The sequence below is a fragment of the Falco punctatus genome, assembly GCF_963210335.1.
Source record: "Falco punctatus genome assembly, chromosome: 7".
NCBI lineage: Eukaryota > Metazoa > Chordata > Aves > Falconiformes > Falconidae > Falco > Falco punctatus.
The window spans coordinates 72,286,274-72,298,453 of record NC_137587.1 but is presented as its reverse complement, the minus strand read 5'-3'; the positions used below and the strand labels follow the sequence as shown (position 1 = coordinate 72,298,453).

The 12,180-nt window shown below is 53.6% G+C and overlaps 1 protein-coding gene across 2 annotated transcripts; it reads right to left on the bottom strand.

Moving 5' to 3' along the window:
* Positions 1-62: 62 nt before the first annotated feature.
* On the bottom strand, positions 63-11,585 carry HEXA (hexosaminidase subunit alpha). Of its 2 annotated transcripts, XM_080395198.1 has the most exons (14): positions 11,267-11,584; positions 7,683-7,781; positions 7,245-7,310; positions 7,037-7,083; positions 6,582-6,692; positions 5,666-5,767; positions 5,435-5,567; positions 4,213-4,393; positions 3,816-3,902; positions 3,389-3,461; positions 2,746-2,926; positions 2,316-2,406; positions 1,787-1,891; positions 63-1,288 (listed from the first exon to the last, which is right to left on the bottom strand). In XM_080395198.1, the coding sequence occupies exons 1-14, from the start codon at positions 11,499-11,501 to the stop codon at positions 1,225-1,227; spliced, it is 1,575 nt and encodes a 524-aa protein (XP_080251324.1). In that variant the 5' UTR covers positions 11,502-11,584; the 3' UTR covers positions 63-1,224. The 2 variants fall into 2 exon arrangements, with proteins under 2 accessions (XP_080251324.1, XP_080251325.1); XM_080395199.1 differs by lacking the exon at positions 7,245-7,310 and having other exon boundaries at positions 11,267-11,585.
* Positions 11,586-12,180: the final 595 nt, after the last annotated feature.

The window sequence follows — 12,180 nt, the reverse complement described above, 5'->3', positions numbered from 1 at the left end:
GATACCACTTCAGAGGAGCAGTGTTTGGGTATCCTTTCACAGTAAAGAAATGCAAGACTTGACAATTTCTGAGTATTTTAAATTCAAAGTTAATTTGGTATTTTTGAATTAAAGCTCAGTAGTAAAAGGTTTCCAGTCATAACAGCAGGTCTCACATTTAAGACCAAGACACTGCACAACAGTCCCTTCAGCCAGGGTTTCTCCCTGACAGACGCCCCACTTTGAGCTGAACACCGTGGCAGCCCCATCAAAGAAGACAAACCATGACTGTCCCAGCCCGCGGGACAGCAGCACTGCCAGTCTCTTCTCCAAGGAAAATACCACCCAAACCAAACTCTTCTGGATGTAGAAGACCTGGAGCTGAGCTCCCCACCTCAAGGACACAGAGCAGGAGCAGGACAGGTTGGCTGGCCAAATTCTGAGCAGAGGCGGCGGCTGATTGAAGAGCTCAGCAGTGACTCCGTAATATCCATGCACCACTCAGCAGGTTTGCAAGGTCTCCTTGGAGAGGCTTCAGCGTGTCGTCTTTTCAGGAGAAGGCAGCGGAGATGGCGGCAGCAGACAGGGTTTGGGGCAGCAGAGATGGTGGCTTGCAAGCAGACCTCCAGTCTGGACACAGGCAGAGAGAGGAGAGAGACAAGGACAGGAAGCAACACCACAGCATTGACCACTGCTGCACAGGCCGCAGAAGAAAAAAAAAAGGTGGGGTGTCACCTGTTCTGGCACAAGCAGTGTCTTGTCTCCCCACCAGTGCAGACAGTGGGAGGTCAAGGTGCAAAAAACTGGGGGACCCCACACCTTCTCATCACCTACTCTCTGCAGGGATGGAGTCTGTGACAGTAGCAGAGACTAAACACAGTTCATCCAGCTAGGCAGGCACCCAGCAAGCTCTGGAGCCACCAGGATGATGCTCCTCACTGGCACCTCTGGAGCAAGCCCTACCCATCTCCTGCTAACAATAACCCTCGCACAGTCTCCCAAGTCTCAGCTGAGCATGAAAATGCACCTTTTTCCTCTTTGAGGTAATTTATTTATAGATTTAAAGAAATAAAAATAGAAAAAGAGGTGAAGAGTGCACACTAAAGAAAAAAAGGTTCATTGCAACAAAGCAAGAGCAGAAGCCGGAGGTGGGAAGGGGGCCCTCTGCCAAGCCAGAAGCTTTTGAGAGAGAGGGGGATCACTCCTCCTGTGTGCACAATGACAGAGGGCAGCAGGACTCTCCCTTCAAAACCCAGGAAATTCATTTTCACAGTATCCAACGTAGAGAGGTTGTGCCCGGACACCACGCCTGGGAAAAGAGCAGAGAGATGGCATTACGCAGGGGGCACAAGCAGAGCCCATGGCCCAGGTTGGAGTGGTTAGAGGAGTGCAGGGTGGCCATCGGTGCCCCACTTCAGATGTGACAGAGGGAGCGGCTTTCATCCTGCGCTTATAGACTTGGTTGTTTGCTCATATGTGGGAGCACAGGGTAAGAGCAGGTTTCCTGGGGAAAACGGTGCTGCAGGAGAGGTGGCAATAACTGACGGGTCCCCCTTCCTCAGCACGAAGTCCTTTTTGACAGAGCCACCAGCCCACGCCGGCAGCAGGGGCTCTCTTCCAGCACTGCACAAAGCTCTGCCCACGCACAGGCAGGAGGAAAGCTTGGGACTTTAAAGAACAAGGGTCATTTTGCACCAGGGAAAGCCCACTTCAGCCTCACTGCCCTCCCAAAGACTGAACCCCAGAGAGGGTGGCATTTGGCACTGTCCCCACAAGCCAGCACCCAGCTGCAAGGAGGGACGGTTACCCGAGAAGCTTGCAGCGGAAGTCGGCCAGCCGCACGTAGGCATCCTGCAGGTCTCTGACAGTCGCGTTACTCCACAGTCTCTCAGCTACGGCCCCAGCTCTTGGCCTTGAGGAACGAGGGACAGAAGCAGTGGGGTCAGGGAGGAGTCAAAACCTTCTCACACAAAGCCCTGAGCTCCCACCTTGCTGATCAACATCCCTCAGCACACAGAAGCGCATGGCTTCCGTGTATCAAAAGATCCGCTCCTAGACACATGTGGATCAGGAGTGGACCAGGGTGACAGGACAGTGACCAGCATTAAGACACATACTGGTTGCAGCATCAAGTTGTACAGGAGCACGTTACAGTCTTACAAACGCTCATTCAAGCCTCAGTGAAGCTGTTACTAGCACGGAGACACTGCCAGGGGACAGGGACAAGCACCATGCGCAGACCAAACCCACAGCATTTGGCACACGCTGCTCAGTGGCAAAGGGGCCTGAGCCCTGCACCAGGTGACTCCAGCTAACTTCCCCATGGCTTCTCTTACCAGAGCCTGGGGGCCAGGTTGGTGACATCCACATATTCACCCCACATGCATGCCTCTCCGCCGATCACCCGATCCTTCTGCTCAGGGCTACCTGCCAGAGGACACAGCATTCAGGCGATGAGGTGTTGTAAGACAGCAGGGTGACTTATTGCCCTGCCCAGAGAGATGCCTGTAACAGCAGTGAGCAGCTCAGCTACAGAGGATATAACCTGCCCGTCTGGAAGGCCCCGCTTCAAACCCTGGGCTAGGGGAGAGCAGAGTTGTCTTCTGCTGGCAGCAAGAGAACAGGACATAGCACAAACACCGAGGACACAGTTACTCAAGCACCTTCACACCAGCAGTGAGAACAGATTAGTAGGACAGCCAGCCCTGGTGCTACCTCCAAGTGGCAAGTGAGCTGCCATACGGGAAGGAGACACAAGGAACACACCTCCAAATTTCAAGGGCTCCACCTGGTAGGCTGCCATCCAGTCCTGCCCATAAGAGATGCGGTTGAGATACCATGGTGCAGAGAGCAGAGCCCGGTAGCCAGCCTTGGTGACATTTGCCATCTCCTCCATGTATGGTTTGGGGTTCTCCTTCCACACATGGATGATGGTGTCTGGCCTCACCTGAAGACCACAAGTGAACACCATGCACAGGATCAGTGCAGCAACAAGAGTACCACCTCCCCCCTGCAAGCACCTGCCCTGACCCATCCACTGTTCCCAACAAAGGGAAACTGAGGCAGACTTTGGCTTAACTTTTGAGCCACTTCCCATCTGGTTTGCAGAAGCAACAGAGGAAGGGACAAGTCCATTTGCAGAGTATCCCAGGCAGGGCTAAAACCTGCCTCTTGCAGGCGTACATACAAGGACCTGGAGGGCAGAGACCATTGACCACAGTCCGACAAAACCACCAGGAGGGCAGCTCACTGGCAGCACCATTTCAAGATCAAACCCAGTCCCGTATCAGCATACACCCTACCAGCCCCAGCACAGCACCCCCAGAGCACATCAGTGTGGCTGGCTGGGATGCTGGCACTGTTTACTCCAGCACAGGCAACTGCATTAGGGAAAGCAGGCAGCTCTCACCTTCACTCCGTTGTCAAACACCTCCTGCCACACAATATAGCCTTTGCCGAGGGAAGAGATGATGTCCAGAAGCCTGGAGTGGAAGTAGTACTGAGTTTTGGGTTATCCTGACTACACTCCCTCTCTTTGCTGGCTGCAGCCAAAACAGCAGTACCAATATTCCCAACACCCACAGCAGGATGTGAAGGTACTTCTGAAGGGGAAGGGAGAAAACACGGCCCTTTATGGGGGTTGCTTCTCCTCAGCCTCGGGCTTTTTTGTGGTCAATCTCCCAGTACAACACAGCTAGGCTACTCCCTTTGGGGTCAGGGGGACATGCCCAAATGGGCATGCTCCTAAAAAGGAGGTCTGGTGTCCCCAGGACAGCAAAAGACATTTGTGTTGGTCACATACTGCAGCTGCAGGTCCAGGATACAACAGTCCTTACCTCTGGATGTAGAACGACTCTAATTTTTTGTAATCTTCACCAAAGCCCATCTTCCTCATGAAGGCACGAATTTTTGGATTTGATTTCCTGTGTGCCACAGAGAAGAGAATAAGAGCACTGCAGCCCGACCTCTGGAATAAGGCCAAGACATGGCCAAGTCCTTCCTCACATTGGTCCAAGGCTAGCCCAGGCATTCCAAGAGCTGTGACTGGACCCGCACAGCAGCTTCCCACAACCAGCATCACCACAAGCACAGAAACCCCGGGCACTGACACACAGAGCCTGGGGGAGCAGGACACCAAAGACCTGCAGATGATCATGACTAAAAAGCAATGGGCTGAGACTCCAGTCCCAGATACTTCTCCCCAGTTCCTATCCAGACTGATCTCAGACTCACCAGCATGTGAAGTCCACCTCATCGCCACCAAGGTGAAGAAAGAAGTCTGGGAACACAGCGCTGACCTCTTTAAACAAACTGGTCACAAACTGGTAGGTGCTGTTAAGGATGGGGTTGATGGGCCCATAGGTCCCAGAAGGATCCTTGTCCAAATAGCAGGGAGTCAGGAGGCCTGGAGCACCTGGGTCGTAACAAACACAGGACAGCTACGAAGGGGCTGAGCATGGCCATATCACCCTGTATAACCCCCTGGACCCTCCTCAGCATGGCCCAGGGCCTGCCAGGGGACAGAAGACACATGGCACACAAGGCATAAACAGCAGCAGAAAAATTATCTCTGGCTTAGCAAGCCTGACCTGCTGGGGAGGGATCAGTGTTCTGCATTCATCCTGTGCTCCCCCCATGCACATCCACTGCTGCCCCAACATGCACTACCAGGTGAGATCATCAGAGCTTGAGCCTTTTAGGCAGGACACCCCTTTTACCCCCCAGAGGACAGTACACAGAGACACCAAATCCCAGAAGAACACTACGGTTTCCACCCTTCCCCTTGGTATCTCTCGTCATGGGCCTCACTGCTTTTTTTGGCAGATTCCTACAGGAAACCACACAGAGCTGCGGGGAAGGGTAATGCTGACACAGTCCCCAGCATGCTCTCCCAGCTCCATGCACCTGCTGCAGATGGGGAAGCAGGGGCAGTCACGGTTTTGGCTCTAGCCACACACACAGGGTACACTCCAGTGCAGGCCATGGCATCTGGAGGCAGGGGAAGGAGAGAGAAAGACAAGGCAATGTTTTCCTGGAACTTCTTGCACTTCCAGACATGGAAGAGGAAGTACTTGCAGTCCTTGGAGCAGAGAGCAGCGTAACTTGGGCACAGCTGTGCAGAGCGAGGAAGCTTGGTCAGCTCTACCCCCAGTTAAACCCAAGATCCTTGCAATACCCATGATGTTGGTTTTGGCAAAGCAGATGTTCCCCCAAAACAAATCACCCAGCTTGGACCCAAGAAGAGATGGAAATGTTTCCCCTTTGGATTTTGTTCCAGAAGTTGGATGACTGGGTCCTGCTTCCTCCAGATGATGGTTTGCTCCTCTGCAAAGCCAGCCCATGGGGCACAGATGCTCACACCTGGTTTTTGGAATCCAGGTTACAGATCCCCTTCCTCCCCCCAGTACAGCTACAACTCTCCCGGCAGCAGCAGCAGGCAGGGTCTGCTCCTCACCTGGACCCCAGGAGAGGGTGTGCCCAGGAGTGTCAAACTCTGCAATGACTCTGATGCCATGCATCCGGGCGTACTCGATCACTGTCTGCACATCACTGGCTGTGTACACGTGGGTCATGGCATTGAAGGCTCCCTGGGGAAACACAAGAAATCTCAGTGCCTCGCTCAGGTGTTGAAGGAGGGATCTGCTTGCCCTGGGCTGGGTGCTACATGGTGATCAGGGTGGGTTACCTGCTTGCTGAGCTCTGGGAAGGTCATACTCTCATAGGGGAATGACGGGTCGTCCACAATGTGCCAGTGAAACACGTTGAACTTGTTGTATGCCATGACATCCTGGGAAGGAACAGGAACAAAGATGAACATGCCCGTCCCTTCTGAAAGGTCACCCAGCTTGCCACAGAAAGGAGAGAAGGTCTCTGTTCTCTAAAAGGACTAGGCAGAGTCCCTAAATGCTCCCCAGGATTCAAGAGACACCTGTCTTCAAACATTCCAGCACCACAGCAAGCTGCAAAGGGACAACAGTACTTCTGCTCACAATAAAATCCTTCTTCTCCCTATAACTGAGCCAATGGTGGAGACCTGGAAGTCTAATTCTGCCTAGGATGAACACAGAAACACCAGCAACCTTTGTCTAATGTGGCTGGGAAAAAGTCAGTGTTTTTCCTTGCCTCAGAAACATGCCAGCCTCGGGAAGTAATCTGGATTGCAGGAATCCAAGCTACCTCAGGGTTTTCTTCCTTATCCTGTTTACAAAGGGAGCTGAGAAATCACCTAAACAAGGCAGCTGCAACTTACACCGAGTGCAAACACAGCCATGTGCACTGGGAAGGGCCTACAGCACAGAAGCATTTTTCCATGATGCACATCTGTAAATTAAGAATTGAGGTTATGCTGTCATCCCACCCCAGCCTGCTGCTTCATCTAGGGACAAGCATGCTGTTTTTATTCAAAAAGCCTAGATTTAACAAGCTCTTCCTCAATGAAATGTAGATGCAGTGGCCTATGCATCAGACAGCTCCTAGGATCTGTGGAAAGGAGCAACACAAAAAACCCAAAAAGGCCTCCAGGCTACTCAAGGAGCCCTCAGCTGTCTCAGAGGAAGGGACATCCAACTACACCACTTAGTCTCCCAGCACAGGCCCCCTACCAGAGTTTCCAGGATGGCTCTCAGGGGTAGGTAGTGACGAGAGGTGTCCAGCAACAGACCCCGGTGACGGAAGCGGGGAAAGTCCACGATTTCTGTTTTGTTGATGTAGTACTGCATGTAGAGAACAGGAGGAGGAAGTAAGGAGGGCTTCGGACAACACAGCCATTAGCAGGAGACAAACGGCATCACCTTTGTCTGCAGGGCTGGCGGAACAAGGAGGGGTACCCCCACTGCCCAGAGCACAAGCTAGCCAGAAACTGCTGCAATGCTTTACCTGCTCAGAAGGCAGGGATCTGGCTGGATTCGTGAATTTCTACTTGGCCCTTGGCAAGGCTGTGCTGCGCTGCAGGTACCCCCCTCATCCTGAGCATCCCCGGCAATCCTCAGCCTGTCCCCATGGAGACAGGAGCATTATGGAGAGCTGACTGCCCCCAGGAGATGAGGCCAGGACTCACCGTGCCATTCTCATCTCTCCCAACAAGCTGGCTGAACGTTTCCAGGCCTGCAAGAAAACCACACACAGTCACTTTCTCAGCACAGATTCCCTCAAAGGAACAGAGCTCAATTAACAAATAAGTCTATAGAAAGAGAGAGGCGCAGAGAGACATCCCTATAGGCTTGAGGCAGGGAGAGCAGGAATGCCCTACAGAAAGCCCACCTCACCTCTGAGAGCTCCCCAGACAGCATCCGCAGAAAGCAGCAAGGACCCTTCTGAGACAGACAGCTTATCTGAAACACAGCATCAGAGGGGCCAGCACTGGCATTAAGTTCCACACTCCATCACACTCTGCTATGGGCCATGATAGCCCCAGCTATGGGGTTGCAGCAGCACCAGGCTGAGGCTTTGATATAGGACTGCACCCTGGGATCCCAGAGAACCAACTTTTGGGTTTCTTTCTGTTTTAAACCTCTTCCACTGCTTTATCAGCATTCTCAGGTAAGTCACTCCCTTCCTGCCCCAGCTTCTCAGTAATAGCGAGAATTTCTGCTTTCCTAAAATTGGGGGTATGTGATGCACAATGCTATTTCCAAGTGACAGGCACAGAAACAGCTGCACTCCCACTCCAGTCACTGCCCCCTGCTCCCAACCTCAATACTCACAGCTCTCCTTGGAGTCCAGGCTGGGAAACCCATTGCAGCCCGGTGTGGCAACAAAGACAAGAAGCTGAGTACACGGTATCCCCCAGGGCAGCTCCTTCTCTGCAAAGGACACAGACCACGGACATCAACGCCATCCTGGCTCTTTCCGCTGATTCCAGTCCACTGCCATCCTCCCAACCCAGCTGGCAATGGAGGTGCAGGGGTATGCGGACTCTTTAAAAACACGTGGCAGAAATGGGCACCCCCTCCCTCACCCCTGAGCTGGCACAGGGGTGTTCAGCAGGGGCTTCTTTAAACACAGGCAACCAGAAGCACATGAGCTGATCCCAACCTTCAGCACAGAGGTCTACCAGGGAAGGCTTCGCAGTGAAAGCTTAAAGGAGCATACAAAAGAGGAGAGACATCAGAGTATGGTCCAGCAGCAGCCCCCAAGGCTTCCTGGACACCAGCCCCTGCTCTAAGCAACAGACAGGACTACTCAAATATTCTCTGGGGTAGGGTGAAAAGCTTCATGTTTCCAAACTCTCGCAGCACCGGGGAAAAAGCATGAACCCAAGAGCTCTGCTACTCTACCCATACTTCTTAGAAAGAGCAAAGAAACCCTGTAAAAAAAGGTGGAGAATAAATCCAAGCATACTACAGAGCTAGGCTGAGTTGAGGCCACCAAAAGGTCTTCCCAGCACTGAAAGGCTCCTGACCAACTTCACCTTCTGCAGAGCAGGTCCCCAACACAATGGCTGGGAAAATAAAGCCAGTCATGTGCAGACCCCATGCAGGAGCTCTGGCCAGGCCTCCCTATATGAAGGAGCACTTCCAAGGATGCAGAGGCCTGAGCTCTCATTGGAGTCATTCAACTCCAAAGAGAGGTGTCGAGCCTTTGCTGAGATGCATGGGTTTATTCACATCAGTCTCTGGCCAGGAGGAGCATGGGTTAGTGGCGTGGGACCCTGCTAATCACAGCCAAGGTCCATGCCTACACCCCCACGAGTATTCCCAAGAACAGCCAATGCTTAATCTGGGCACCAGAAGATAAAAAGTTTGACTTTAAGTGAGCCCGGTCAGAAGCCGGGCACCAAGCAGACCATGGCACTGCTAGTGTTTGAGTGAAGTGCAGAGAGCCCACACTCCAAAGCTCAAAGGAGCCAGAGCCCCCAGATTTCTCCATGAAGGAATGGCGTGTTCTGTGGAGAGAAGAGAAACGGCTTGAAGATAGCCCTCTGTTTTGAGCTTTCCTCTCAGTTACAGACGAGCTGGTAGCCAAGGCAACCTCGCAGATGTGCGAGCTGGCACGCCAGCACAGCAAGACCTGCTCCCTCTGCTTGGCAAGACAGCAGCTCACCAGGGCAGCCACTCTCAAGCCTGAAGACACGGAAAATATTCTGTTGAGAAGCCTTGACAGAACTGGTCCCACTACCATGCACCACATTTAAACCCACACAGGGGAACATTGCCAAACCCAAACATGTCCTCTTTGGCCAAGGAGCAGGCAGGCACCACCACTATCACACCTAGAAGGCAATGCAGATGGGCCCAGCAGGGATCAGTGACCCATCAACCGCAAAGGCTGAAGCTCATGGTTCCAGAGAGCACTGTGAAGGCACGTGTCAAGTTAATTACGGTCATGGACCTGAAGGTAAGGATGTTAACACAATGATAGCAGCAGCTTAGCAGCAGTAGGACATCAGGGATGGAATATCATGGCTTGAGTTCCACACAGGGTCCCAGACTCTTTTCACAGGTGCCCAGCTTAAGGACAAGAGACAAGGGGAAAGCAGCAAGGGAAATCCCTATTAGAGATAAGGAAAAAAGTCCTTCACCTTAAGGGTGGTCAAACACTTCAGCAAGGGCTCAGTTCTCTATCCCTGGCAATACCACAATTTCAGCTGGACACAGCCCTGAGAAGCTTGACCCAACTGCAAAGTTGGCTCCAGCTCCAGGTTTGACCCCATTTTGATCAGGGGCTTGACCAAACACCCCCATGTATCCCTCCCAACTTAAGTCTGCTTTCACACTTGAAGTCCAGCATGAATGCAGTTTGGACATAATCTTGTTTACTTGTTAAAGTGACAGAGCAGCTTTCTGAAACAGACAGAAAATGGTTTCTGCTATTTATTTTCTCTATTAATAGAAACTATTTCCTTCCATCCAGGGTTTCCATTGCCTGTTCTTACTAATCACCCATGTGAAAATAAAAAAAGGCAGGCAAAGAGGGGAAAAAAAGCCTTAAAATTAATCATGCAGTTTGAGCGTCATAAAGCAGGTGTATGGAAAGCAAGGAGTATGAGTTCAAACTTGTGATCATACAAAGTTGTTCCAAGTGACTTGATGGTCAAATTTCCCATCTGAGAACATGAAAATGTGAATAATTATACCAGCTGTTTCAACTTCAGTTCCTAGCAGCAAGAGAAACAAGAGGAGTCTTCTCATCTCCCAAATCAAGATTTATTTATATTGCTACTTGTAAGAGTTGGAGAAATAAAACAAGCCAAACTGTTCTCAGTATTTCAATCTTGCCTTTCTCAAAGCACAATGTGCTCAAGATGAAACAGAGTGGCTTCCAACGCCGCCACCCTTCCCTGCTTTGATCAGCGGCGACTGAGTTCACACTGACATTTAAAACACTCAGAAGCAGAGTTACTAGCTCTTTTTGATGAATGAAGCATTTCACATTCCCCAGATATAGCGCTTCAGGCTGCCGCAGACCCACGCAGGCACTGAGCATCCATGCGTGCTGGCTCCCCAGCCTGTGCCTGCCCCTGCGAACGCAGCCAGGGAATCTCCTGCATTTCATCTCAAACATGCAAAGGGTGCCATCATGAAGAAGTCTGAGCACAAGAAACATTTACAACCTGGCCCAAATCATGCCCAGGCTCTCAAGGCTTTTGCCTTTCCTCTTCTTACCCAACAATTTCAGGACGAATCCAAGAGCTACCGCCTCTCCGCCAGAAAAGCCATGCTCCCCTGGATGCTTAGCAGCTCAGCTTTGGCAGAGACGCCATGGCACAAATGCGTACTCGGAAGAAACATGTATGAAGCAACAAGAGTCGCAAGGTAAAGCTTCACACTGGACACCAAGACCTGCTAGAAAGGGGAAGAGCCAAGACTTGTGAGAAACGGTGGAGCCGGAGCGATTGCAACGCCGGCCGCAGCTCTCCCTGCAGTGGCAAGACAAGTAGTAAAAGGAAGCACTGGGGAGCTGAAATGCGGGCTGGAAGAGATAAAAAATGAGACAGAAAGCACAAACTCTTGACAGCAAGAGCCCAGCTCCTTGAAAGAAAGGCAAGACAAGTAGTGCTCACTGTGCGAGCCAGGGCTGGATTTTATTTTCCCCCGCGTGTGCCAGGGCACGGCCCCAGGGCCACCGCGCCGCCCCGGCTGGCGGCCCCGCCGCGCCCCAGGCCGCAGCGCCCCCCGCGAAGGCTGCTGGCCCCGCGGGCCGCGCTCGGCCCCACAACAAACGAGGCTGGCTCTGGGGCTGGGCTGCCACAGAAAGGCCGCGGCGCAGCGGCTCCACCGCCCCGGCAGCGCCCCCGCGCGGGGAGACCGCGGAGCCCCCCGCCCCGGCAGCCCCCGCCCCGCCTCACCGGTCGGGCGGGCGGCAGCGAAGAGCAGCGCCCAGTACCGCTGGAAGGCCGCCTCCAGCACGGCGCAGCCCGGCCCCACGGCGGAGCCGGCGGCGTAGGCGAAGCGGAAGCGGCGGGGAGGCAGCAGGCAGCGGCCGCCACCCGCCGGGGTCCGCTCGGCCTGGGGTTGCGGCCACACGGCGGCCGCCGGCTCCAGCAGCAGCAGGAGCAGCGGCAGCGCCCGCCCCGCCGCCATGTCGCGCCCCGCAGCTGGAGGGAGGGGGCGGCGCCGCCCGCCGCGGGAGGGACGCCCGCGAAATGGCAGCTCGGCCCCGCGGGGCCGGGCCGGGCCAGGGCCGGGCTGCCGGGACCGCCTCCCCCGGGGCTGCCCGCCTCCCCCGGGGCTGCCCGCCGGCCGCTCCGGTCGAGCCACAAACGCCCTTGCACCCCCTCATGCGGCGGCGTCCCCCAGCCCCCCGCCCGCACCCCCAAGCCGCTGGGTGTGCCTTTACTTAGGCAAGTGCCTCTTCGTTTTTACATAAATCCACTAAACCCTCGAATTGCCCGTGGGGGGTCATATCTTCCTCAGCCATCAAAATTTAAGAGTCCCTCCGCCATGCCACCAGCCCCCCGAGGATGCCCTGGGGAGTCCCAGCAGCCTGGCGTGGCCTTTGCGGAGCAGATTAACAGTTTAAAACCCCGTTTTCACCTGCACCCCTCTCCAGCCATGTGACTGAATGTCCACACGCTTTGGGTCCACCTTGGGTTTCAGCATCTTTTGTCAATAGCATGCATTTTTATGAATAATGCTGTATGTAGATCAGCTGTTGCACAGGTTTCCAGGGATATTATATGGGTGGCAGGTGCAATATTGGTTGGGTTGTACAAAAAAGGCCTTTATCCCTCGGTGGAGCCTCACAGTGTTGCAGAGATGC